This window comes from Euprymna scolopes, chromosome 3 (assembly GCF_053919585.1).
Source record: "Euprymna scolopes isolate OS-2025 chromosome 3, ASM5391958v1, whole genome shotgun sequence".
Classification (NCBI taxonomy): domain Eukaryota; kingdom Metazoa; phylum Mollusca; class Cephalopoda; order Sepiida; family Sepiolidae; genus Euprymna; species Euprymna scolopes.
In genome coordinates this window covers 143156472-143183594 of record NC_136484.1, presented here as the reverse complement: position 1 = coordinate 143183594, position 27123 = coordinate 143156472, and the positions used below count along the sequence as shown (strand labels likewise).

General features: G+C 32.3%; 1 protein-coding gene across 1 annotated transcript in view; it reads right to left on the bottom strand.

The window, feature by feature from the left end:
• Nucleotides 1–27123, bottom strand: part of LOC145259647 (L-threonine ammonia-lyase-like) — a 144517-nt gene that overhangs the window by 42234 nt on the left and 75160 nt on the right. Inside the window, exons 4-8 of the mRNA XM_080117307.1 lie at nt 22075–22120; nt 16043–16228; nt 8130–8185; nt 6158–6320; nt 788–878 (exon numbers count right to left, since the gene is read on the bottom strand). Of these exons, the coding sequence (XP_079973433.1) occupies nt 788–878; nt 6158–6320; nt 8130–8185; nt 16043–16228; nt 22075–22120 (542 nt within the window). The remainder of the gene's footprint in view (nt 1–787; nt 879–6157; nt 6321–8129; nt 8186–16042; nt 16229–22074; nt 22121–27123) is intronic.

Here is a 27123-nt window from a genome sequence, read left to right as displayed (position 1 = left end):
CCGGGCCTTGATAAGTGGTGATCACTGTGTAAAAAAAAAATGTATAGACAAAACAGAGATATTTTATTTTATTTATTGCCTTTTTATGTTTGCCCCTTCTTTTGGCCCAATGAGGATTGTATGATGATTTTCTGGGGAAATCAAACCTTCTTCTGTAATAAAATTATTTAGTATACATTGTTGTTGTGTTCTTTAATTTTGTCATCCATGTCTTCACTCAGTTATCCTATAATACTGATCTGAACCTAAAGACAATGTGACATCTTACGGCTGACACATTTTTGTTTCAATTTTACTTTGATTAATACGTTACGAGAATGTGGGAGGTACTGTAGGTCTTGTAGAATCATAAGATTCCCCGAACAAAAATCTCCCCCTCCAATCGTAACATGGAACGCTCGTTCGGAATATATGCTAATATATATATATCGTAACAAGATTTTTAACTTGTAGTTGGGGGTTTAAATTAAAGTCGAGGTTTTAAACATAATGTTGGCTTCAATTAAGGAACTGAAGCTCTTAAACTTAAAGATTTGCATTTAAGATGACATTTTTAATTGAAGCTGAAGTTTTTAATTTTGAATATAGGTCTTTAACTTATAACTGAAGTTTTTAATTTGAGATTTTTATTTTGGAGTATAAGCTTTTAACTTGTAATTTGGTTTTTAAATTTAAGTTTAGCCTTTTACTTAATAGTTCAGTTTTAAACTTGGAGTTCATCGTTTATCATCGTTTCATTGTTCACTCCTTTTTTCTCTCGTGCCTGCTAAAAATAAGATTGACTCACCATCGGCCAATGTTGATGAAGGTTTGATGTAAACTGGTTTATCGTTCTTCATAGCTTCAGTAAAACTAGCACACCCTTCAGACTCAACGCCCTGCAAATAACAATAAATATTTATTAGTTTAGTTACTGTACTTGGTAAAAGAATTGCAAAGCAGCAATAATTTCATAGAAGCAAAACCATAACGAACTAGTACGAACTCATCTTTAATCCTGGGTCGTGCTCACTCATTATTCCATTTAAAGATCTTGGAGACTGTTCACGTTCGGTTGAGAAGGCCTTTTCTCTGTAAACAGAGGAAATGTCTCTTGGGTTTGAGTGTGGTTAGTCACTATGATCTTCGAGTAATATAACAGTGCTTTATTTTGATCGCTTTCCCACATTTTTTCTTTTTTTTCACACATAACGTAACACAATGTGATTTTATTTTAAATCGTACATATTTCCGATTCACCCTTTTTTCAGGTTTGAGAAGGGTAGGGCGAAACCGGTCAGCTGACTCGCCCACTTTTTTCTACTTTACTTCTCTTCACTTTATTTTAAAACGTTTTTAATCATGAATTATACAAGTGTCCCCTTCATGATTGCGATATATATATATATATATATAACCAAGTATTATGTATATTATTGATTTTCAACACAGTAAGCTTACCACATCGACATCTTTACCATCAGAGAATGTTATCAGTGGAGATTTTACACTAGAAAATGCAGCAGGTGCTAATTATTACATGCTATCCGAAATAAGTTGTTTTAACCTGATAACCAAACATGAGTTTGGACAGAGAAGTTGGTGATGTTAATGTTAAAATAAAAATTGTGTCATATAACCTTTTCTAATGTTCGAAATAGAACTAAAGTGCCTAACACGTGGAATAGGTTTCTAGTTTAATGGATACCAGACAAGCATGTCTATGCCTAAATCAGCAGCAGTCCACCGTATTTCGACGATGTCACGAAGTACAGTATACTTAACACTCTTTCCAACTCCTTCCTAGCTTGGGCAATTGTAGAAGCAAGCAGTTTTCTCAACACTGTCAGCCCCTTTTCTATTGGAAACAAAAATGCAAGGGCAAGGATAAACCAAGACAATTTGCACACGGGTGGCTAATCGCATCCGATGGCTGGAATGGGCCTGGATCAGATTCCACAACACCCTTTTACAACCGCATCGATAGGTGTATCAGAATTTTTGTAGGAATTTTTGACACCCCTTACACGAAACTGCGAATAAAATATAAAAAACTCGTAATTTCTCTTTTAAAAGTGGGTTGTTTATTTTCTTTATGGATTATACTTCCAAAATAAACTATTAAAGTTGTTTTAAAAGTAATAGAAATATTTTTTATTTTTTAAAAAACAGTAATAAATTTTACGAACTCAATATTTTTCAATTTTTAAACTTTAAAAATCCATCAAAATTTTTCTATTGATTCTATTTTTACAATATTTTCAGGGTCAATGTGAAATTTTATGCTCTTTCCAATAAACCGAATATAATATTTTAGACAAACTTTTTTTTTTAAATTCACGCCCCCCATTTTCAAGTGTCTATTAAAAAGTAAATAATTAATTTACTCACCAAAGTTTTATATATCACAAATTGAAGAAAAAAGGTCAATAAATAATATATTCAAATTTAAAAAAATAGTAGTGTTTTTTAGAAATTTACCTGTAAAGTCCGAAGTTTAAACCTTTTTTTAAAAAAAACACGTTGTTTGTTTTTATGTTTTTTTTTAATGAAACCTTGGTCCTTGCTCTTTTAATTGAAAAAAAATAGGGCTTGAATTACATTTTTCGATGAGTTATAAGCTTGGAAAGACGGGGTAGAGTTATTCACTATTTTTCACAAAATTTCTGACACACCCACCGCATCGATACTGCGATGCTGGCTCGTCTATTGACTAGCCGTTGGGATTAGTATCTTTTTCCGTCATAGCATACTGTTGGTCAGACTATGTCAGGTACAGATAATGAAATGCCAATCCAACATCCGCATCAAAGAAAGGAGGCTTGTTGACGCTACACCTTGCCCAAGGGTGACACAGCACAGCAACGATTAAGGGGTAGTGACATTCTCCACAGAACACTAGTATTCTCATACCAGGGCCTCGCAGTTTACGACCATACCTAGGACAAATTCATACATTGATAAATAGATAATAGTCCACAGATAATCTGTTTCGCTGTGTCACAGCTCTTCGGTGCAGCTAGACAATGTACTGCTTCTGACTGGGATCGAAACTCGACTAGACGACATTCGGGTCCAACAATCTTTAGATCATTTGGCTGCTACTAACATTGGTGAAATCACAATGATAAACATTATCAAAAACTTCATTCGTTTACTCCAAAGTCATTTTATGTGTACACTAAACCCGAGAGAGTTATCATATTTTAGTCATCCATAGATAGACTGTTTCGCTGCATCACACCTCTTCAGTGCGGCTAGACAAATAACTGCCTGAAACTGAGATCAAAACTGGAAAGTTTAGACGACAGTCGGCGCTTATAATTTCTAGAATAGATACATTACGATTGTTTGTATGTTTGCTTTACGGTATATCAACCCATTTGGTGTAATACATATTGTAAACGATACTCATGGAACACAATTATTTGAATATATGTTGCGGGATAACACGTTAATTTTGATCGTCAAAACGTGCAGATATCCACGTGAGTCCAACATAACAAACTGCGTGTAATTATTACGGGATGAATGGTACGTATTCTCCATTATAATTATAATAAGCTATAATAGAAGGTTCTTTTGACTCCAAAGACGACATCGAAATTTTACATATATTTTTTCCCGTTTGAGTTGTGCTGAAAAGGAATTAAAGCAGCAAAGATTCAATCTTCATAAATGGTTATCGATTTGAAGAAACCAATAAAATGCGTCATCTAGACGATGTGCCTTCTCCAACTGTAATGTAGGGTAAATGAAATCTCGTAAGTGCTGTAAAATAACACTATTTGCAAACATTGGAATTCATGTAAATGTGTAGCTTGAAATTTGTTGTGTTTGATCATAGAAATGCTATAGAAATGATTTGGATAGAGGTCCTATTGACATCAAAGTATTCCATAAAACTCTAAAGGTTCGCCAAAATTACATTTGCTTTCATTATTTTTTTATATTTTTTCTCCATGCGTTCATGTGTACTATGAAATCTAGGTAACAGGAATAGTAGTTCGTAGATGGTTTCCAAATATTTTCATTTCTCTAATCATAATGTCTTTTTTTTCCTCCTGAATTAAAAATGTGTTCAAGCTCGAATGATTTACGTCATGATCTCGTTCAAAGATTGAATACTGCGTCTTTTACTTCCTCTATGGCAAACTAGTTGTGGATAACTTTATAATAATGGGAGATAAACGGTATCCGTTTTCCATTATAATTATATGCGACTGTAATAGATAGTTCATCTTACTACAAAGAAGAATTAACAGACGATATCGAAGCTTACATAGAAATACCCTTTGTTTAAGCTCTGTTGATTTCAATGTGTAAAAAGACAGCTAGGATTGCACATTTATAAAGTTGCCATGCGACTGGGTAGATTTACCATATTATTGGCGATTTGTGAAATGCGTCGTCTAGACGATGTACTCGCTCCAAATGCCGTGAGCTGGAAAACAAAATCGCGTGGATGCTATAAGAAATAGTCTGACAATATTTGTGTTCCTATGCCGGGACTTCTGATCAGCTGATATGCCATTCACTCTAGCAATATACCTTTCTACATATATTCGAAAACGTCATATCTTTCTGAATAAATTAAAAAATTAAAATTAGTATATGTTTGTTTGTGCGTAATTGTTTTCAAAATAGTTTATTATTTTGAAATGTATTGTTATTTCCACGCATTTCAATTGGTTTATTTCTATTTATATATATTTACGTATGCATATATGCTTATATGCTTTTTGTGTATTATTCACCCCTGATCATTATGAACTTTGAAATGGGCGTAAGGGTGTGTAATTTGTGCTATATTTAGTTAATTTAGATTTTAATCAAATTGGATAAACAGGAATAGAAATCCTATGTGAAATTATCGCAATGGGCATTAGACATAAATCAATAAACATTCCCCAATCTTAGTTTATTTTAGGATGTTACAAAGGGTTTTTAAAGGGCATAATATCGACACAAATTTATATTTTAAAATTCAAATATTTCAGATTTGCATTGAATTTGATCCATAGTCGCTATACGCCAATTAAAGAAGATTCCGTGAATTTAATTTCGTCTTATGAACCGTTAAGCTAAATCATTAAATTTTAGATATTTTTAAGATTAAAATTCATGCATTGAATTTTAATCAATATTGAAATAATAATTCTTAATATAAGTTTTAGCAGTAAAATGTAATTTGATTTAAATCTTCGTAAATAGGCATAAAACTGGCGCAAAACTGCATTGTTCGGTGAATTAATTTTACCTTTCCTCGAGTATTCATCTACTTAAAGGATATAAAAGAGCAAACTCAACCTCTTTCTCAAATTTTGTCATCGATAGCTTTTTTCCTACAAAATCAATATTTGATTCGGATTCGTCACTTTGTTTGGAGGATTGTTACAACATGTTGTTAATAACAATAACATGTTGTTAATAACAATAACATGTTGTTAATAACAATAACATGTAATTTGATTTAATTCGTTCCGGAAAATACTGGAATCGCTTCGGATTGATTTTAATACAGACTTTATTTTAAAAAGGGGATATAATTCTGTATTCATCAATACATTTTTATGTTCGTTTGTTTGGAACCAAATATTTTGCTAGTAAAAATGATGATGATGATGATGATGATGATGATGATGATGATGATGATGATGATGATGATGATGATGATGATGATGATGATGATGATGATGATGATGCATTGCAAGTAAAAACACTACCGAACAACGCTGGATAGCTAAAAAATGGCAATATAAATTTAAAAACATTCACCAAATAATAATAAAAAAATATAAAAAAAATGAAAGCAAAGGGTCTCTCCCTCTTTCTCTCTCTCTCTCTCTTTCTCTCTCTCTTTCTCTCTCTTTCTTTGACTTCGAGTAAAAGTTTATAAAGTAATTGAAATAAGAATTATTTCTATTATTTGAAATACTATTCTCATCTTGAATGTTATTTTCATAACGTTTCGGTGTATGTAACCTCCGATGTTCTTCTCGGTAATCTACACGGAATTTCGAATATAACACTTTATTTAATTCACGGAAAGTAGCATGCACTCGTTCCATCCTAACACTCAAGATGAGAATAGTAGTGAGATAATACAAATAATATGAGCAATCTATCCTCATCTAAAAAATTCAGAAATATATTTTTTTTTTAAATTAAAACTTACAATAATTTGACAGTTTGGAGCCAGAAATTTTATAGCCACAGCAGTGCCAGCAATAAGTCCTCCACCTCCAATTGGAATGATGCAGGCGTCTAAGTCGGGGATTTGCTTGACAATTTCCAGTCCCATTGTACCTGCGCCAGCCAAAATATGCGGATGATCATACCTAGATGGGGGAAACAAAGAGAGATTAGCCATAGAAATTGTTCATTTGTTTCATAACCAGCTCCAAAATAGTTCATGGCGAAATAAAAATTGATTTATTCCCATCCAGAAGAAATCCATGTTCTTCCAACGGATTTATATATTTGAGTTTTCCATCGTACACTATAGATATTTGCGTTTTTCTTTACACGAGATATTTTATATCGAATATCAATCACTAAATTCCGTTGGAATGCAGAACTTGAAGGCGAATGATGTTTGATAGAAAAATCGATCAGAAAACTAACAACAAAAAACACCCGAAGACTTTTATCGCAAATAAAACAAAAAAGAGACTGACTAAACCATTTGGGATTTATCTTTTTATTATTATTATTATTATTATTATTATTATTATTATCATCATCATCATCATCATCATCATCATCATCATCATTATTATTATTATTATTATTATTATTTAATTTTTGCTTATTATAATGAAAATGGAATGTTGGGTTTAGAAAAATTAACATTTTCAACACCTTTCCTTCTTTAGCTTTTAATTGTTTTTTCTGTCATTTTACGAACAATGTATTGAAAATATTGCTGTACGTTTTGGAAGAATTAGTTGGGTTGCAACGAATTACCCTGTTTACAAGCAAGAAAACCGTTCTTGTAATATATATAAAGAAAATCGCTCTTGTAATATATATATATATGTATATATATATATATATATATATATATATATATATATATATATATATATATATAAGTGACTGTGTGTGCGTGTATGCGGAACTATCTCTGACAAACTACTTTGTCAATTTTTGCTCTACAGACTTGAAACTTGATGTATAGGAGATTCAGATCTGTGGAACAAATTTGATTTGATTTTAGTCGGTGAAATAGCTGCGAAAGGGTCAGAATTGAAAAGTTAGAACTCGGCAGACGTAAGTTGAATTGATGTGTACCATCCAAACATGCACAACTATATATATATTAATACGTTTAAGTCGGTTAATTTGTAAAGTTTTGAATGCATGTCATCTTAACTCACAAGGTGCCGAATAACTCTGGAGAGTTAGATGTTTAGATGATGGCATTTTTTATTTTACATTTTTTTTATTTTTACATTTTAGAAATCACTATTGGGTACAATATAATAACCAATAGATAATTGGCTTTATAATAAAAATACGAAATCTGCATGCATTAAAATATCATACTTAAGCATATTTTACGACCGGGCAACGGCGGTCGTCTGCTAGTTATACAAAAACAGGTAGCCTATAATATAAATCTCACCTGTCTGTTTTCATGTATGTATGTATGTATGTATGTATGTATGTATGTATGTATGTTTGCCTAAAACTTTCGACTGAGGTCACGGATTTTCACGAGATCAGTATCGTTTTGAAGCTCGACCCTTCGAATGACAAATATTGGAAAATGGGCTAAAAACATTAATTCCGATATTGTCGAAAATCATCCCCTCTTTTCGATTGACTGGCCTTAATTTAAACCTTCGCCAGTTCCAGTTTGGCGAAAGACGCAACTGCAAAGACGTCACGTTTTTCTTGGGGGGGGGCGTTCTTTACCTCCTTCGCGATACGGATTCGAGCCTGCCTACCTGTCTACTATCACTTTTGTTTTTCAATTCAATGCTGTCAATCAATTTACTCCAATCAAAATCCTCCTTTCTTGAAAAGAGAGGAAGATTGGGATTAACAGAAATTGCATGACGATACCTTTCTCATTTACGCCTATCGTAATTAGCGTATGTTCTATTTATACGATTGAATAATCGTGGTATAAACGAACTTACCCGTTTATATACATACTTCCGGTCTCCTTGGCAATTTTGAGAGCATGCAATCTGCACTGGATGGGAAGAGAAAAAAGAATTTTGATTAAAACTTTTCGAAAGAACAGTTGTTTTTTTATATGATGGTACGCATTAAATATGGCAGTAAAAACTAAGATAACAAACAAATTATAGATACACTTGCTTATCGGTTGAAAATATTCACATAAGGCCAGAAATTACATGTAAGGCCAGAAATTACACAAAATTATCGAGTAGAACTTTAGTCATAAATAAAATTGATTTCTTACTGAGTAAGAAATGTTCGAGTATACGTTGGAGCGATGCCATGCGTCTTTAAGCCACCATGTCCTATATTATCTTTTTTCCTCAGATATGAAGACGCCATATGGTCTTCTGGTTCGGAGTTCATTGACTCCGAATAGTAAATCAATTTTAATAATATAAATAATAGTAAATCAATTTTAGTTTTGATTGAAATTCTATTCGATAATTTTCCGTATATTACTGTACACCATTATTTTTCGTTGATAAATAAGTATATCCACAAATTTTCCTGTTATTTCATTTTGAACCTTTTTTTTTTATTTGTATTTCGTATATATCATCATATAAATAAGCACCCAACAATTTTTTCAATAAAGTGTCCAAACAATTAATCAGAAAATGTAAAGGTCAGTCAATGATTTTGCATAATTTTGATTGGAAAAGAAATCTTGAAGAAGCTCCGAGGTTAATTTTTAGTTATGTGCTAATTTCAACATTAGTCTCATTCGTTTTCCATTCTTTCTTTTTCTTTTCTGACTTTTTTTTTTTTACTTTCTTTTCACGCTTAAACAAACTAAATAAGTACTGCGGTCTTGCGTTGATCGGAGATAATTCCCAGAAGCAACGAGCTATAAAACCTTGGACATTAAAAGGTTGAACGCTTTTAGGTGATCAGAAAATACTTTGTTTTAAGCAATATTATTATTTGAAAAAACACATATTTTCTCCTTGTTTGCACGACGTTTCGGTTGATACGTTATCTCGACTTCTTCAGGTTTGGTAATGGGAACTCTCCACGGAAAGAGATACAATTTATTTGCTTTTTTGCTTTTTCTTGTCTCTTTTGTTTTGCAATGTTGCATCTAAAAAATTTTTACAGAAATGTTTTTTTTTTACTATTGTTCACCCCAAACAAAGCATATTGCCACTTGGATGTACAGGCCTACTTTTTGTAACCATATATACAGGGTAGTATGTGAGGAGGTTAACGAGATGCCTGTTCACAATAAATTGAAACTTTTGCATGTTGCTACGGACAGAGAAGCAAGAAACAGGAAGAGACATCTAAAGTCTAGCAGTCCGAGGGAAGAAGCAATTAGAGTAGAAGGCTTTCCAGCATCTACGGACCTTTACAGCGAAGAGGTGGGATTTTGCTGCTAGACGGATTTGCCAGTTGTATGTACGTCGATGGGCTACAAGTGCAATGAGTTCATCCGTGCACATTCCATCAAAACACTTGTAAAACAACCATAGGGATACAACATTAAAGCTATGGGGCAGGGATTGGAGTATGGTTGACAGTGCGAGACCTATTATTATTATTATTTTCTTTTTTTCTTTTTTTTTTTTTAATAATGACTGTTGTATAATCTTAATGTCCACTATTCACTCGTCAAGCCCCGATGTGATGATTTTATCCGGGTGTTTTACAATCGGAGAAGAGACACCCATGGAGGAACGAGATGAAAACAAATCGAACTGTAAACGACATACGTTTTATGTTTCGGAAGATTTTAGATGAAGATTGATAATTTGTCATAGTCTTGCAAAATCAGGGATTTGAGAAGCAAGATTGTGCAATCTCCAACTACACCTCTCCTTGTTCGGCACTACTTGACATCAATAGCGAGAAAAAATCGACAGGATAAACAGAGACCAATTACTGGTATTCCCAGACGGTTACCCATTTTATTACTGACCAGGCTCAACCTTGCTTAAATTCGATGATTTAACGGGAACATTTTGTATCATTCGGAATACTATTCTTATAGTCGATTTTATTTTTACAACGTTTCGGCCGATGTAACTTCCAATAATCTTCAAGTACGTCTTGTTGAACTTGAGAATATTTTTGAAATTTCGAATGGAAATCTTTATTTATTTTACAGCCATAATCGGGTAGAAATCTTAAGTAATTCTTAATTGTATTCTTAGGATTGACCATGAGAATAACATCTAAGATGAAAATAGTTTTTAAAAAATATATAATTCATACTTTATTCAACTTATTTATGGATTTATTTCGTTAACTATGTGTTGTTTCTTGGAGATCGCCAATAGCAACAAAGCGGGTCTAACCGCGTATATCTAGAAGGGATTTACACTGGGATGAACGTCTAAACTCTAACTGTTTATATCTATTAGAATTTTTTACTGCATCGTCACGTGATTAAATTCAACCAATTCGTATCATAGTGAAGTTTTTCTCAATCATATCTAAGTATCCTTAAAAGTATCAAATAATTAACAGTCAAAGAATCATAAAAAACAAAACAGCAAACAATTTATACAAAAAACAGTGGAATTTAATTATCTACCGATTTCTATACTTTTAACGTACTGAAACTGTTTTTTTTTTTTTTTTAATTTCAAAATGTTTTTATTTTTAAGCTGTCTTTACGACATATAAAGAAGATAGTTGTTTCTCATTTAACGGTTGATTTACCCTTGTATTAATCCTGGGTCCAGATAGCTTGACACTCAGACACATCGTTAGCGATCAGGGTTATTCTTTTTTATTTCATGTCTTTTCAAGCATAACCACTATCAATAGTTAAGTGAGAGATGGTCGCCTTTTATTTTTCGTGTGTTGTAAAGACAGTTTTGAAGGAAATAACATTTTTAGAAAGTAAAAAACTGAAAAATTGTTTCAGCGCGTTTTTATGATTTCTCGGAAATTTTACTATTTTGCACTTTTAGCATTCGGCTTTCATGTTAGCCATCATTCATCTCCTTATTTTAAAATTCACGTTATTGCTAAAGAATATATAATACTATCCCCATTAAAATCGTTGTCAAAATGTGTAGTCCATTGTAATCCATTGTTAGAAATGGTTTGGAATTTAATTCTTTAAGGTCTGTTATTCTTGTTTCTGAATTTTTTAGATGAGGATTGATTATTTGTATTATTTGAATTATTCGGACTACTGTTTTCATTGTAAGTGTTATTTTCACAACGTTTATGTCTAAGTAACCTTTGACCTCCTTCCGGCGTATTTTGCCGAACTCGGGAATCATTCTGTCGAACCTGGGAATCATACTTTCGAACTTTGGAATCATACTATCGAACTCGGGAATCATTCTATCGAACTCGGGAATCATACTTTCGAACTCGGGAATCATACAGTCGAACTCGGGAATCTGCACGGAATTTCGAACGGAACCCTTTATTTAATGCACATGACTAGCATGCTCTCGTTCTGTCGGCCATGACCGGGTAGAAGTCTTAAGTAACAATTGTATTTTTTGTATCGTTTGCACTGGGGATTGAACCTTCAATCTCAATAACAGTGAAACTTATAACTGAATTTTACTAAATACTTTTCCTTGCGCCACTGAGATTGCATCGGTCGAAACGCTGTGAAACTAATACTCAATAAAATGAGGATAGTAGTCCGAAAAAATACGAACTGTTATTTTTATGTTTTAAACTTTTACTTCTTCATGAAATTCATAAGAAAAAGATGTATTTTTTTAAATATCCGATTCATGCAATTTCTAGCTATGAATAAGTATTGCATTCACATAAACCCCAATCGCTCACGATGTACAGACATTACTAAGACAAAATATTGAACGTATATACATTCCATGCACAAATATTGTATCTAAAGACTGTACACTATAATGAAATTCTATGCGTTTATTTGTATGTCCCGAATTTTTTGTTAGAACACTAGAACTATAAAGTTGAAATTTTGTAGGTTGGTGTATGATAACGGGGGTGTCATATGCCATATAAAGTTGACCTATTAAAACCTTGGAGACAATTAAAGACAAAACAAATGATAAGGCAAAAAAAAAAACAATTATAATGAAAGTTAAACTCCAATCAAGAGGTTTTAAAAAAAGAAAAGACACTACAAGCTGCTCCATGAAAAATTGAATGCACAGATTTATAATAAACAATATTTAATCTTTCTGTTAACACAACGTTAGGTATGTGCACATGTGTATATATTGGTATGTATAGAATTCTATGTTCAACTAATCAATCGATCATTATGCGTTTTGCAACTAAGCGTAAGAATGGATAATGTGGAGTGTATTTAGTACAATTTAGTTTCATTCAAATGGGGGAAAAAGGAATAGGAAGCACTTCGTAAAAATCTTGATACGTTCAATTTATGTAAATTTTTAAAAAGAGGAATTATATATTGATTAAACTTTCCCCAAATTTCAGTTGCTCATTTTAAAAAAGTTTTATTGAACATAATGTGGGGACAGCCACAAATTTGAAAATACACCTGTTTCAAAGTTACATTTTTTTTTATCCTTACTTAAATTAAATTCACTAAGTTGCAGTTTCTCCTTAAGATCCCTTAATCTTCAGCATTTTTTCTAGAATAAAATTAATGTAAGGGATTTAACAAAGTTTGAATGAGAATTCTAAGCATTAGGTTTAGTAGTATTATATATTCGTAATGGTGCAAAACTTCTGTTTGAGAAATTCATTTTAGTCGCTTGGAGACGTGTATGTATGTGCATGTGTATCTGTGTGTACGCATATAAAGTTTAGTTTTTAGCACTGACATTGATATTAAAAACCTACTTCCTCTATTTAAAAATTATTAAAACAAACATTTTAATATACTCAGTCATGGATATGCGAGCAACTTCATGAAAGTTAAGTAATTTGTATATTGCCTTGACAAACGATCGTTCATTGATTAATTATTCATTTTTATGATTTATTATTAAATTATTGGTTTTATTTCACTATTACGCTGAATTCTTTTTATACATATTTTCTATATAGTGCATAATTGCGTGGAATTTAGGATGAAAACGTTCTAGCATGCGGACATGTTCATATATATATATATATATATATATATATATATATATATATATATATATATATATATATATATATATATATATATATAAAGCTGAACGTCTGTGTCTGTGTGTCTGGTCACGAATAGGCTCCTATATGCTTAACTATTATAGAAAACTGATCACATATAATGATAGACGATGTATCGAGACACAGGAATAAGTATGTTTGATCTGGCATAATGATGATTCATTAAAATTGTAGGCCCTGCGTACGCGCCTGGTCCACAAAGTATGGAAATAAAAAAATTAAAAATTAAAAAAACGTTTACAACTGTTTTTGATATAGATGTACATAAGAATACTTTGATAAGTATGTTTTAATTTAAATAGGGATGGTATAATAAAATTGTGGGGTCTGCGTTCGCGCCTGGTCTCCATAGAATGGAAATTGGCACAAACTTTAATAAAGACTTTTTATATCTATCTGCGTAAGTATACTTTGATAATCATGTTTCAATTTGAAGAAATATGGTATAATAAAATTATGGGGTGTTCGTTCGCACCTGACCTCCATAGAATGGAAATATGTCATAAAGTGTAACAAGGTTTTTTAATATAGATCCACAGAATATTGGTATAAGTGTTTCAGTGTGAACAGGTATGGTATAATAAATTATGGGGTTTATCTATTTTATTTTTACTTTCATCGTATTTTGCTTTGGTTTTGATACCCGCAAATTCGAAGCCATCTCTTTACAACCCTTCCTTTTTATAACCTATCATACTTTCATAAATCAGAGTCCATTTCCTGTAGACTGTTTTTGAACCCAGTCAACGACGGGTACTTTTGCTAGTATATATATATATATATATATATATATATATATATATATATATATATATATATATACTTGTTTATTGTTATATAAACATGCTCACATCCCGCTGCTACAAATAGCCACTTGTTTCAATCAAACAACAGATGTCATCAGGCAGCGACTTGACTATTCAAAAGTTCAATGAATAATCTTATTCATTGAACTTTTGAATAGTCAAGTCGCTGCCTGATGATATCTGTTGTTTGATTGAAACAAGTGGCTATTTGTAGCAGCGGGATGTGAGCATGTTTATATAACAATAAACAAGTATTATCAGCTCTTTTTATTGAGCACTATCTAACAACCTCGTTGAATTCATTAGTCCATTACTTTTGAATATAAAAAAAAACCCGAGTATATATATATATATATATATATATATATATATATATATATATATATATATATATATATATATAAAGAGATAGATAGATATAAGTATATACGTGTATAAATAATAGTTTCAATTTGTTTTTAGCCTGTTTAAAATGCTGCTAAGAAGTAAACATTGAAAAGAAATAGTTGACCTTGGCAGGAGTAAATCGACTATCTTCTAATCATGCGTGTATATACATTTTTAGCTTGGTCGTTTAATTTTTAGCCTTTAATTGTCCATGTAGCAAAAGCTCAGATTGTGACGACGAAGACTGAAGCGCCGAATGTTTTGGTTTCGATTCTAGCTGATGGCACCGAGATCATTATTTTTTTTTAACTTTTGAAATCAATACTATACATATTGGGTATAATCAATAGTGAATACGAAATATGCATAAATTAAAATATCATGATCATATTTAAGCGTATTTTACGGCCGATCAACGCATGGTGGCCTCCTAGTATGTATATATATATATATATATATATATATATATATATATATATATATATATATAACTACTTCATTTACTCACATAAAATTAATATACGAAAGTATAGATTTATGCGTAAACTTTAAGTATTTACTTCAAAAGTGCTCAATACGTAGGTAGGGCTAGTTAGTAATTTATAAATATATATGGCGATTAAGCTACACTGAATATTCGGCGTAGCTTAATCGCCATATATACGCCGAATATTCAGTGTAGCTTAATCGTCATATATATTTATGAATTACTATATATATATATATACTCTGCAATAGTATTGAGCACTCACTTCAGGTTTTTACTAATTACCAGTTTTACTATATATATATATATATATATATATATATATATATATATATATATATATATATATATATTGTCGTTCGCTGCTCTGGAAAATAGAGACTATTTAAAAAAAAGATGCTATGAAAAAAGTTTAGTTTTCTTTATTTCATCTGATGCCACGTTGTGTTGGACGTGAAACTCGAACAACAATATGCTTTTGTGGTCTTCAGTTCAGGATTAAATTTAGGGTATTTCGCTCAACGATGGTACAATAGTATCGTAAGATCTACCTTCTCATTGGACCTCAATGTCCTGCATTTGTTTAGTTATAGATCCTCCAAACTAGATATTTTCCAACACTACATTAACAAGAATACTTACATAAGTATGTTTCAGTTTGAAAAATACCGGTACAATAATATAGTAAGGTCTGCGTTCGCACCGGACGTCCATAGACTGGAAATGTGTCACAAACTCTTAGAAGGCTTACGGATATAGACTCCCGTAACCGAATATATTCTGGTTATGGAATTAACAAGTGTACTTAGATAAGTATATTTTAATTTTAACACAACTGGCACAGCAATATCGCGGGGATTACGTTCGCACCGGATATCTGCGGAATGGAAGAATTTTTTAAGCACAATTGATAAAGGATATAATTGTGAAATTTCCACGGATATCGCTAGTAAATAATAATATCAGACCATTTTTTTTTAATGTGGCATGGTTAAAAAATATCAAAAAGAAGGTTAAAAAATATTTTTTTTTAAATGTTTTAAAAAATGCTATGAAAATGGAATGGTGTAGAAATTGATGAAAGGAAAAAGATTACCTCGGCGATATTTTCGCCTTTGACGATAACATTTGCTTTGTATCTTTGACACGCTTGAATTTTCATGATAGGAGCGATCACTGGCATAATCACCGTCACTGGAATTCCCAGGTCGTTGCCATGAAACGACAAGGCAAGGGCATGGTTGCCAGCACTGGCAGCCACCACTCCTTTCTTTTTCTGTTCCTGTGATAAACAAACAGAAATATACATTGAATAAGAAAAACCATTTGATCCAATAATTTATGCATCTTTAATGAACAAATATATGCACCTTCTGATAGCAAATAAATCTCATAGATGTAGGAACGTATATAAAAAGATTAGTTCTTTTTTAGAACTGTTGCTCTTCTATGTACTAATGTTTATCGATATCTCTGAGTTCTTCTTCAATTGTTTCTATGTGTATATCGTTCCGTGTTCTGTAATTTAAGTAATTTGCAATTTGCAAAATGATAGGTACTGTACTGAAGCGGCACTTACCCTAAGTACGTTGAATCGGCTTCCTCCAAAGGAGGAAGTTTCATGGGAGAAATAAACTCACAAGTGGTCCTCAGTCGCATGTATATCCCCGTTATGGGAAGATGACGAGGTTAGGCTTTTGCTACTCTTGCAGGGAGGCGTGGACGTCTTTCTGCTTAAAGCGCATGCTACTCCTAAATGGTCACCCATCTAGTTTTTACTAAGTTCAACGTTGTTTAATTTCGATGATCCAACGAGAACTCGTACGTCAACGTACTTTACCATATATAAAGTAATAGGTCAATTTACTTCTATATCATCTATGAGGAAAGAGACTTATTTATAATTAGGCAAGAAAAATGTTATGACAAATATATCACGGGTTAATAATTTTTTTTAATGAAATCAATGTGTATCAAACACAGGTAGTAGTTCTGACCCAATAAATTATGTATATAGTATAATACTAAAGTCTGTGGACGTGTATAATATTTTAAAAGTTGTATCAGCAAAACGGAAGTGATGATGATGATGATGATGATGATGATGATGATGATGATGAAGAAGAAGTCCGTTGAGATAAAGAGGAATAGGAAACGAAAAAGGAAGAAAATATATTATTTATGCACGACGGCCTGTTGGCTGTGACTGCTGCTGATATTGGAGGCAACCTCAACTCTTATACCTATTATTATGCACGTCAAACTTTTAATAAAGAACATTGCATATTTTGCTATTATTGATTTATGTTCTTATACGTTAAATTAATCATAATAGAATTGCAACGTATTGTATCTATGTAATTACTTTTAAAATAAAGTTGCTTTCGTAACAATATATATATTCATATATTTTTTTCATGTGTCAGCATAAAATGTTATGAGAATATATAATATTTTATTCGCGATTTTAATTATTTACTCCAACAGTGCTCAATACGTAGAGCTTAATGGTAAGACTACACAGAATCTTCGGTGTTTCATCCCCGTAAGGAATTGTCAGGCTAAAATGCATAAAATTCGTGTTACGTGTGTTTAGTTTAGTTAGCTAAGTTGAAATGTCCAATCGTTTAGTTTCACTCAGATAAAGTTTGGCTGGCATGTACTTCCTATTCTATTGTTTTGTTTCGATAAGGTAGTGCACCTTTTGTTTTGTGAATGTACTGAGTTAATAGTTCAGCTTATCTTAAGATGTGTGTGCTTGGAGAACTTTTTCATTGGAAAATGATTATTTTGTCTTATTGTTCTTGTGTAATATTATCCTAAATAAAGTGTATTCTGTGTATATACCTGTTTGATATTTCACTTGTACAATTTAATCAGCTTGCGGAGGAGTAAAGTTTAGAATTGAAAATTCCTCATTTAGACATCATCTGCACATGTCGCTTATATTTCTACATATACTGGCCTGTCTTATATATATATATATATATATATATATATATATATATATATATATATATAGAGAGAGAGAGAGAGAGAGAGAGAGAGAGAGAGAGAGAAAGAGGGAGGGAGGGGGAGAAAATTTGCTTTATTTATATGTATTAATTTACTTTACATATATGCTAACTGCGTTTTTTTTTTGTTGTTGTTTTGTTTTTTAAACTCACAAAAAATGAAAAGACGGCATCTTTTGAACTATTTCTTCAAACATTTTTTAGATTTTCCCTGAAGCGATTGCAGAGAAAAACGTTATTGCTGGAATAATTCTTTGACCTTTTCCTTTCTTGTAGACATTTTTTTGTATTGGTTGACAGTTTCAGTTCTACTTAATTTATATCTAACCTCATATTCTGAACATCTCCAATTAGATATTGCTCTCTTTCCGACATTTCAAAGTCGTTTTAGATGCAAATTTAAGAACGAATTTTCGTTCACCAACTGACACATAAGTGTCCAATATCATATTCCAAACTTCAAATCCTCACGAAATTCAAACAAAATAATATTCACGTGATCAAAACTTGAAACGGGTCAACGAAAACCACTTTAGTCATTAACACGCATAATTTGTGTTTATTTGATATTATTACTTGTTTTTTTAGATGTACAATAACATCTTCCGATAAATATATACTTAATACTTTGACTGTAATCCACACTGGTGAGATTGTATTACTATAACATAATATTATTCTTCGGTTTAAGATATCGATTTACCTTATTTATTTTTTTTATCATGTACTTTTGAGAAATAAGAGTTTGGAGTAAACACTTGATAATTTTCCGCCTTGTAAATATTTGGAGGAAAATACCGCGTTCTGTTCTCAAAGTAAAATCAGATGCAACGTTTATACTTTCTAGCTGTGCTCGTATTTTGGTTTGTGGAAAGGTCAAAACTATAGAAGGCAGTTTGGCGTAAACAGTTGACTCTTTGGCAGACGACATAATGGCTTGCATAGATACATTTTTCCATCTCGTCTGTCATTTGTTTGTGTATTTGTTTGTTTAGCTATTTGCTTTATTTTTATCTAATTAATTTACTTATTATTACCGTACGCGTGCATATAAATGATCTCAACTGGCAGCAAACTAAGCTAATGCATACATCTTCTGAACACTGCCTCCGACTGAGAGATTAGTCAACGAAAATCTCCAGAAAATTAAAATAACATTTCTAGTTGCTAAGGATGTCAACGGCCACTGGTTGACAGCAACTTTTATTTTATTTTGATCCATCTCAATAAATAAAAGATTTTGCTGCATCATAGACTATCATTTTTTATATAAGATGTTTTACTTCAATTTTATTTAGCATTTCAATTGTCAAGTATGGAAAAGCGTGGAAGAAATTTGCATAGAAATAAATACAGTAGCTCAGCATCAGTTCAAATTAGCCTCGGCGAGTTGTGTTCTTAGCTCATTTATTATCTTACTTGGAAGTTTATTACAAGGCTAATTTGAACAGATGCTAAGCTACTGTATTTACTTGCGTTGACATCCTTAGCAACTAGAAATGTTATAAAATTGGTACATATTTTTCAACTAATCCACAAACCAATCAATCCATTTTCCCAGTATCTATTTATGTTGTTTTATTCAAAACAAAATAATTTACACTTTCTATTAATCCCGATTAATGATTTTTTTTTTTGTGTAGTATGAGTTTCACTGGTTTTCTTGTGTTTCTTTTTAAATACAACTTAATATTTAATTTAGCAATTGTGATATATTTTAGTTTCCATTTTTTAAATATCAAATATTTTTTACTAGTTTATTTCTGTATTTTGTTCAGAATTTCAAATTTTAACGGATACTGAAAAAATTTTAACTGAATGAATGCAAATAGATTCATTTGATATATAATTTACAAAACGATAGGTGACTGCGGTTTCGGTTACCTGAGTGTCTCAAGTGCGAATCCAGTTCGTTTTACAAAAATTATTTTCAGTTAGGATATAAGCAGCCTTTATGAGGTCTCTCTCGTAAGTATCTGATGTCTTTCTAGAAACAATTCTGGCTAGAAAAATATCGATGAAACTAATGCCAACAATAGAATCTACAGATTCATACGATGTGATGATGCTGTGAGAACTGTAAAGAAAACTGTTTTTGGTGTAATTGCAAATAATATATCATTCAAACACGGTAGTATTTGAATGATATGATTAAGTAGCAGTTTTAGTCATTTATAACTGCTTTAAAGCTTCACCGATCACTCATTTTTCGACCAAATTTCAAACAATTATTGCAATTTATAGATCACCTTCTCAGCTATACTGCGAAAAACATTTCAATTTTCATTCAGTAAAACAAAAGTTATGATGAATTTACTGGTGTTCAAAATCGTAACAAAAGGAGGTGAGCGACGTTTTTTATGACTGGTTTCCATAGCAACCACGTCGTTTTAGCGACTACTGTTACTACTAATTCATCGCTTTCGCGAAAAGAGAAGTAACAAGTCAAACAGAGAGAATGAATGCATGAAAGGGAGATAATTGGGGTAATTGTATTGAAGGCAGACGAGTGCCGTACATTGTTATTGCATATATGTATGTTATGTTCATAGTTACAAAAAATAAAACTGAAATTTAGCAAATACCAAGTGAATTTACTGAAAGCCTGGAAAAAAACATGGATTACAATAGAAAAATGCGAGCATGAAAAGTAATATGTTTAAGTTTTAACATGGAAAAGTAAAAGGCTAGTTGTTAAAACTGGAAAAGAAGAGGACAATATATTCTAGTAAAAAATATAGACTTATAACTTAAAATAGTGCACCATTAAGATTTTTTAATTCAATTTATAACATTATATAATCAATTCTTAATGCTGCAATATTTTAAGTTATAAATTTATATTGTCGCTTGCATATCCATGACTGAGTATAATAAGTTCGTTTAAATAATTTTAAGTAGAAAAAGTAGGCTCTTCTTATCAATGTTAGAGTGAGAAAAAACTCAACTGTATAGATATATAGAAGATATACATATATATATAGAGAGAAAGAGACAGACAGGCAGAACGACAAAGCGAAAGAGAGAGAGAGAGAGAGAGAGAGAGAGAGAGAGAGACAAGTAAAATCATGCAAAACCAAAAATTATTTATTATTGATTTTCCTTATTCCATGAAGTCTCAAGAATAAGTTAGTTCTTTGTACAAGGGAAATAATTAGTAAAATAAAGGTATAGAATTGCTATAGAATTGCCAGTTAACATAAAAATTGAAAACTTTGAAAATAATAATGCTCGAAAAAGTAATTTAAAGTTGTTGTTATTTCCCTTCCCCCTGTAAGTTTTTAATTTTTGTTCTAATATTACATTTTGTCTTTATCCACACTCTAATTATAATGTCGGGCATCACTTTATAAAGATAGAAGCTAATATAAAATATCTATATTTATATTATTTCATATAGGTGTGAGGCTTCCTGATAAGTTGCAGAAACGTATCTGTAATTTTATTGGCTCTGCCCTTTCATTTTTACTATAACTTTTCTCTTACAGACGTGATGTTGCTAGTCTCAGTCTATTCTTATAAATAATATTACGGCATGTGTTTCAGGATGGTCTTATCTATTTCTTTCTTCATTTTGCCCGACTCGTTTGACTCTATGGTCTATAGGTCTCTAATACGCTGTTTTGATACCTCACAGCTTCTTATTCCAGCAGCTTCTTTCCAGGAACTGCAATGTTGTGGGACTCTCTTCCTGCTCACTCTTTTCGATCTACCTACAACCTTGGTCTTATCAAGATTAACGTCAATAGGCATCTCCTGTCTTAGCGCTAATCATTTCGTTCTTGTTAGCTCTTTACATCAAGTGGCTTCATACCTTGTCTCGAGTGACTTCCGTAAAAGGTATATGTTAAGAATATTCGGGATAATAACAGAATGAATTTCAAACAAATTAAGCAAAAAAAGAAAAAAACTGACGAGTCTTGAAGAAGTAAATTTTTAAAAGGTGAAAAAAAAGATGTGAAAATGTAGGATATAAAATCGAAATTATTTAGCTGCTTAGAACTGCATCGCTTTATTCGAGAACGTTCTGGTATGCAGATGCAATAAAGAAATAAATTAACTGCAGAACAAATTGAAGAAAATGAGTAGAATAGAAAAATAGCCATTTACTTACTTCAGTTAACATCGTCAAAGTGTAGCGAGCTCCTCTCTCTTTAAAACTGCAAGGTAAGAATGAACTCAGTTGTATTAGATTATTTAAGTAGTGCAATATAGACAAAATGTACATTAAAAACCGTTATAGATACTAAAAAAAAAAGCGGCATGGATCCCAGGAGGGTTGAACCGGCTTGCCCCGAATGAAGAATTATCAATGAAAATACCAAATTCACAAGTATATCCCAGTCGCATGCATATCCCAATTATCAGAGATGATGCTGTTAGGTTTGTGTTGTTCTTGTAGATATTCTTCAGACGCACAATACCAAATCGTTAATAATAGCGTTGCCCATCTCTATTGTGTTTACATAAAAACGGTAAACAAAAACGAACTAAAAACAGTGCCTATAAAAAATAGATCTACACTCTCAAATAATATAGGAAATAACGTATGTCAGGAATTTCTAATACGTAGATGTATTATCTAGATGTGTAAGAAACACACCGAACGTAACTAATATTGTACGAGGTACTTTGAATAAGTTTCCAGACTTTTTCGTACAGGCATTTAAAATTGTCTAAGACTCTTGAAAATTCAGTATGTCATTGCTATACATCTTATGAGATGACTGACTAATATTTTGATTTCAGATTTAAATGAACAGCTACAACAGAAATTGGAATACACTCTATAAAAGCCTGAATGTCACAGCTGGTGAGTTGATATGCAATAAAATTCTGCCTTAAACTGGGAAAAATGACACATGAAATGCTTCAGACTGCTTTTTGAGCCATCTTGCATGAATCGAGCATCAGTTTTCGAGTGGCATAAGAAATTCAAGGAAGGCAGAGGGTCTATGAGGGATGTTGAGAGGTGTGAGAGGAGTAAAGAAGTCAGATAACCAGAGTTGATTGGTCAAATAAAGAATTTCACGGATAAGGGTCGTCGTGTGTCTATAGAGACAATAAGTGCATCCTTTAATACCAGTATGGGAACTGTACACATAGTTATTCGCGAGGAATTGAAGATGCAGAAGATTTGCGCAAAGTTTGTCCCAAGTGTGCTTAGAAGATCAGAAAGAAAGATGTTGTCATGACAGTAGATAGAAGGTCGATATGATTAATTCAGATCCTGCAGTTCTTGATGCGCTGATGGCCTGATGTGAAAGCTGGATCTATTGCTATGACCTGGAGACCAAGAGAACCACTAGAACCCAAGAAGGCCAAACAGAGCAAATCTACCCAGAAATTTATGATAATCCCGTTTTTTACAGCACGGGCATGATCTACATGCAATGGGTTCCCACTGGATAGACAGTCAACAAGGAACGCTGTGTTGGGGTTTTAAGGGAGTTCAGGAAGAGATTCCATCGGAAGAGGTCAGCACTTTTCAAATCGGGCCAGTAGCATTTCCATCAGGACAATGTACTAGTCCATAACTCCATTCTTTCTCATAGACTATTTGACAAAGATGAGCATCAAGACAGTTCGTCGCTTTTTCTATAGTCCGCACCTTGCTCCCTGTGACTTTTGGTTATTCCCTAAGCTCAAGGAAAACCTTAGAGACTGTTCTTATGAGACAATTGAGGAGATGAAAGAAGCTGTAATGAGGGTTATTGACACGCTCACACAAGAGGATTTCCATGGGGCCTTCTAGAAGTTGTTGGAATGGTATAACAAGTGCATTGCAACCGGAGGGGATTACTTTGAAGGGACTAGAGTTTCATATGTGTACTATCAATAAAAGTTGCCATATGAAAAAGTTTGGAAACTTATTGAAAGCCCCTCGGTAACATCTGACTGCGTGATATCGCGAAGTCACCTCGAGAGAACTCCTCTTGTTGTTAAGAGATAACTACAAAAAAGAGAGAAAATAATTAACATTGCTTAACTTCGGTAATATAATGAGAATCATTCTGTCGAGATGATCAATTCAGATCCTGTAGTTCTTGATGCGCTGGTGACAAATTGCGTTTTTTATCAAGGTGCCATCACTCGACGTTAAGGGTTCCATGAGTGTCAGGTGGACGGTGGGACAACATTGTGATGATTCGTAATGATGGTGGTAATTGAGCAGCATTTGATGATTTAAAAAAGCTGTTTAACAGTAATTTGTTTACATATGACTTGAAAATGACCTAGGAAACAGTCTGTCAACATCGTGTTCCATAGACAGCAACTCTAGGAAAGAAGCTTTGTTCATAGAAGTTACCTTGAGTTTTAGTAGAGAGATAAATGGGAAACTATTGAGAGTAGTTATAGATAAACGAGTTTTTCCTGTAAATGTTTTACAGGGTACCACAGATTGAAGGTTAGTCGAACACTTGCTATGAAAATAAAGACAGCGTAGAAAAATACTGGCAGCGTCTCTTCTATGAGGAAGAAGTGATGTGGAGGGGAAAATAACATTGGAGTCGATTTTGAAATTTGTCAAGATAGGAAAGAGTGTTCTAAGCAGCATCTCCTCAGATGCTGCTCTGACTTGCGACGTATTTGACACTTATGCAGGCAAAAGATTGCCTCAAGAGTGAGACATTTCTGAAGCGGTAAAATTATCTAACCAGTTTTCCAGCAACCTTGACAACACATTTCCTGTAAGACTTGGCGGCAGTTAGTTCCTAAGAAAATCGACGTGTGCTCTGAGTCACGCATTTTATGTTGATAACCACGTGGCTGAACCAATTAATAGTTGACTGCCTCAGAATCAAGCACTACATTCATTAAGAAAAGGCAACTCAAACGTGTTCTAAAGTCTTGCTCATGTATTTACCAATACATGTATCCACTAAAAAAAAAGTATTTCCTTGTTTGTATCACAAATGTCACTCTGCACAAAAAGTTAATTTTATTCGAACGAAATTTAAGTTTGAAATTTATCGTCTTTTATAAAACTCAGGTTATTTATCGATTTGTACGCCTCAATTACATAACCTACTCATTCGGCGTAATATGTGAACCAAAACTGACCACAGTAACATATCAGAATGTTATTTCCATTTACCTGAGTTGTCCTAGAGTACATGTGTTGAACGCAGTCGCCATAGACAATATAATTAACGTTTATACCACCGAAGCAGGCGATACATGTAATATTTCTTTGATTTTTCTGATTTTTCGTAAAATTCTGACTTCGACTTTTAGTGTTTTTCTAAATATGTTCGAATAACGATTATTCATATGAAATATATTCGTTTGTAAATAGAAACTTATAATTGTTTTTCATATCAAGCTATCTCTAATTATTTTCTCAAATTACAAGATTAAAAGTCTACTCAAGGATGAGTATTTTTAATAAGTGACTAGTTTTGTATTATGCTGAGAGTTGCACCAAAATGATACTGCTATTTGTCGCTTGATAAAAAAAAAAGTAAGAAAACACTCCGTATTTTAATCGAAAATCGGCATTATAGTCGGTATATTTTCTCTTCTTCGCCGTAGCTGGATATGGCGCTACTTGATCAGGCTGGTTGAAGATATCGACCTCTTGTAATAAAATGCACCAAACATTGTTGCTTTTTCATTTCTCTTTGTAAAACTTAATCATGCCCTGCAAAGCCAAAAAATAATCTATACTCTTATAAATTTGTTTGTTTTTTTGTGTTTCGTTTTTTTTTTTTTTTTTTTTTCGTGTATTGGTATTCATATTAAAACCTTTTTTTCTATCTATTTAAAAAGAAAATACAACTTTGTTGTATATGGGTCGTGGAATGGCATTCATCTCCAAAATATATAACACATTTGCTTACTCTTTTAAACATTCATTTTAATTATTTCCCGATTAGTTTTTTTTTTTTTTTGTTTTGTTTTCTGATGGGATGATCATCTTTAGTTAAATATTTCCTGCAATTATATTCATGTAGATTTTCTACATTATTTATACTTGCGTGATATTTGTGTTAAAAGTTTATAGTAAACACAAAACTTTATGTTTGCGTATATATATATATATATATATATATATATATATTTGTTTAAAAAATGCCCAACAAACTCCTCTGTCAGTTTTTGATCTACAGACATGAAACCCATGCAAAACTGTATATTTAGGTATTAGCCGAGGAAAATCGGTGCAAAAGTGTGAAAATTAAAAAAAATGGAATTTGTCAGGTGAAGATCGAATGATATCATTACAAATATGCATGTGTAACGTAATAGATATTGGTCCATGTTTTGATTTTTAACCTTTCAGCAAGCATGTCTTCGTGACTCAGGCCTTAACGTCAAAGGAAAAAGTAAATCGAAACTAAACAGTTTGGTTTCAATTCTCGGTGATAGCGCACGAGTCATTTTTTTTATTGCTTTTTAATTCATTACTATATATTAGGTCCAATATAATATAATAATGAATACGAAATCTGCATTACTTAAAATATCATATTTAAGCTTATTTTACGACCGGGCGATGCCGGGTGTCCTACTAGTCATGATTCAAAAGCTGAAATAACATTAAAAATAGCCATAACAACATGTAAACGCTTTTACTGGACGTTTTATGTTTCGTGATTTTTTTAGATGAGGATTGATTATTTTATTTCGTTTATTTGGACTAATATTTCCCATCTTCGTCGTTATTCTTACAACGTTTCGGCCGATCTAACCTTCGACCTTTTCCGTGTATATCTTGTCGAACTCGGAAATCTTTAATTTATTTAACCCCTCTCTAAGAGGTTAGATATAATAAGTGAGTTTGAAAAAACGAAGAAACTAGATTCGAACTTGGCATACCCAGCTTTTCAGTCAGTGTCGATAACCACTGTCAATGCGCCAGACTCAATATTCTTTAACGTACCTTAACTCGGAAGTTTTTATGAACTTGGAAATCAATACAGAATTTCGAATTAAATATTCTATTTATTTTAAAGAGTAGATTGGTCTCGTTTCGTCAGCCATGATTGAAAAGAATTTATTAATAAGTAATCTTTATTTTATTAATCTCTAGTAACCTCCAAAATACTGTTAATTTGAATTTATAGTACTTAACGCCTTTATCCGCCGCCTCTCCCCCGTATCTAAGATGAGGATAGTAGTCCGAATAATCCAAATAACATAGCTGATTTACATTAAT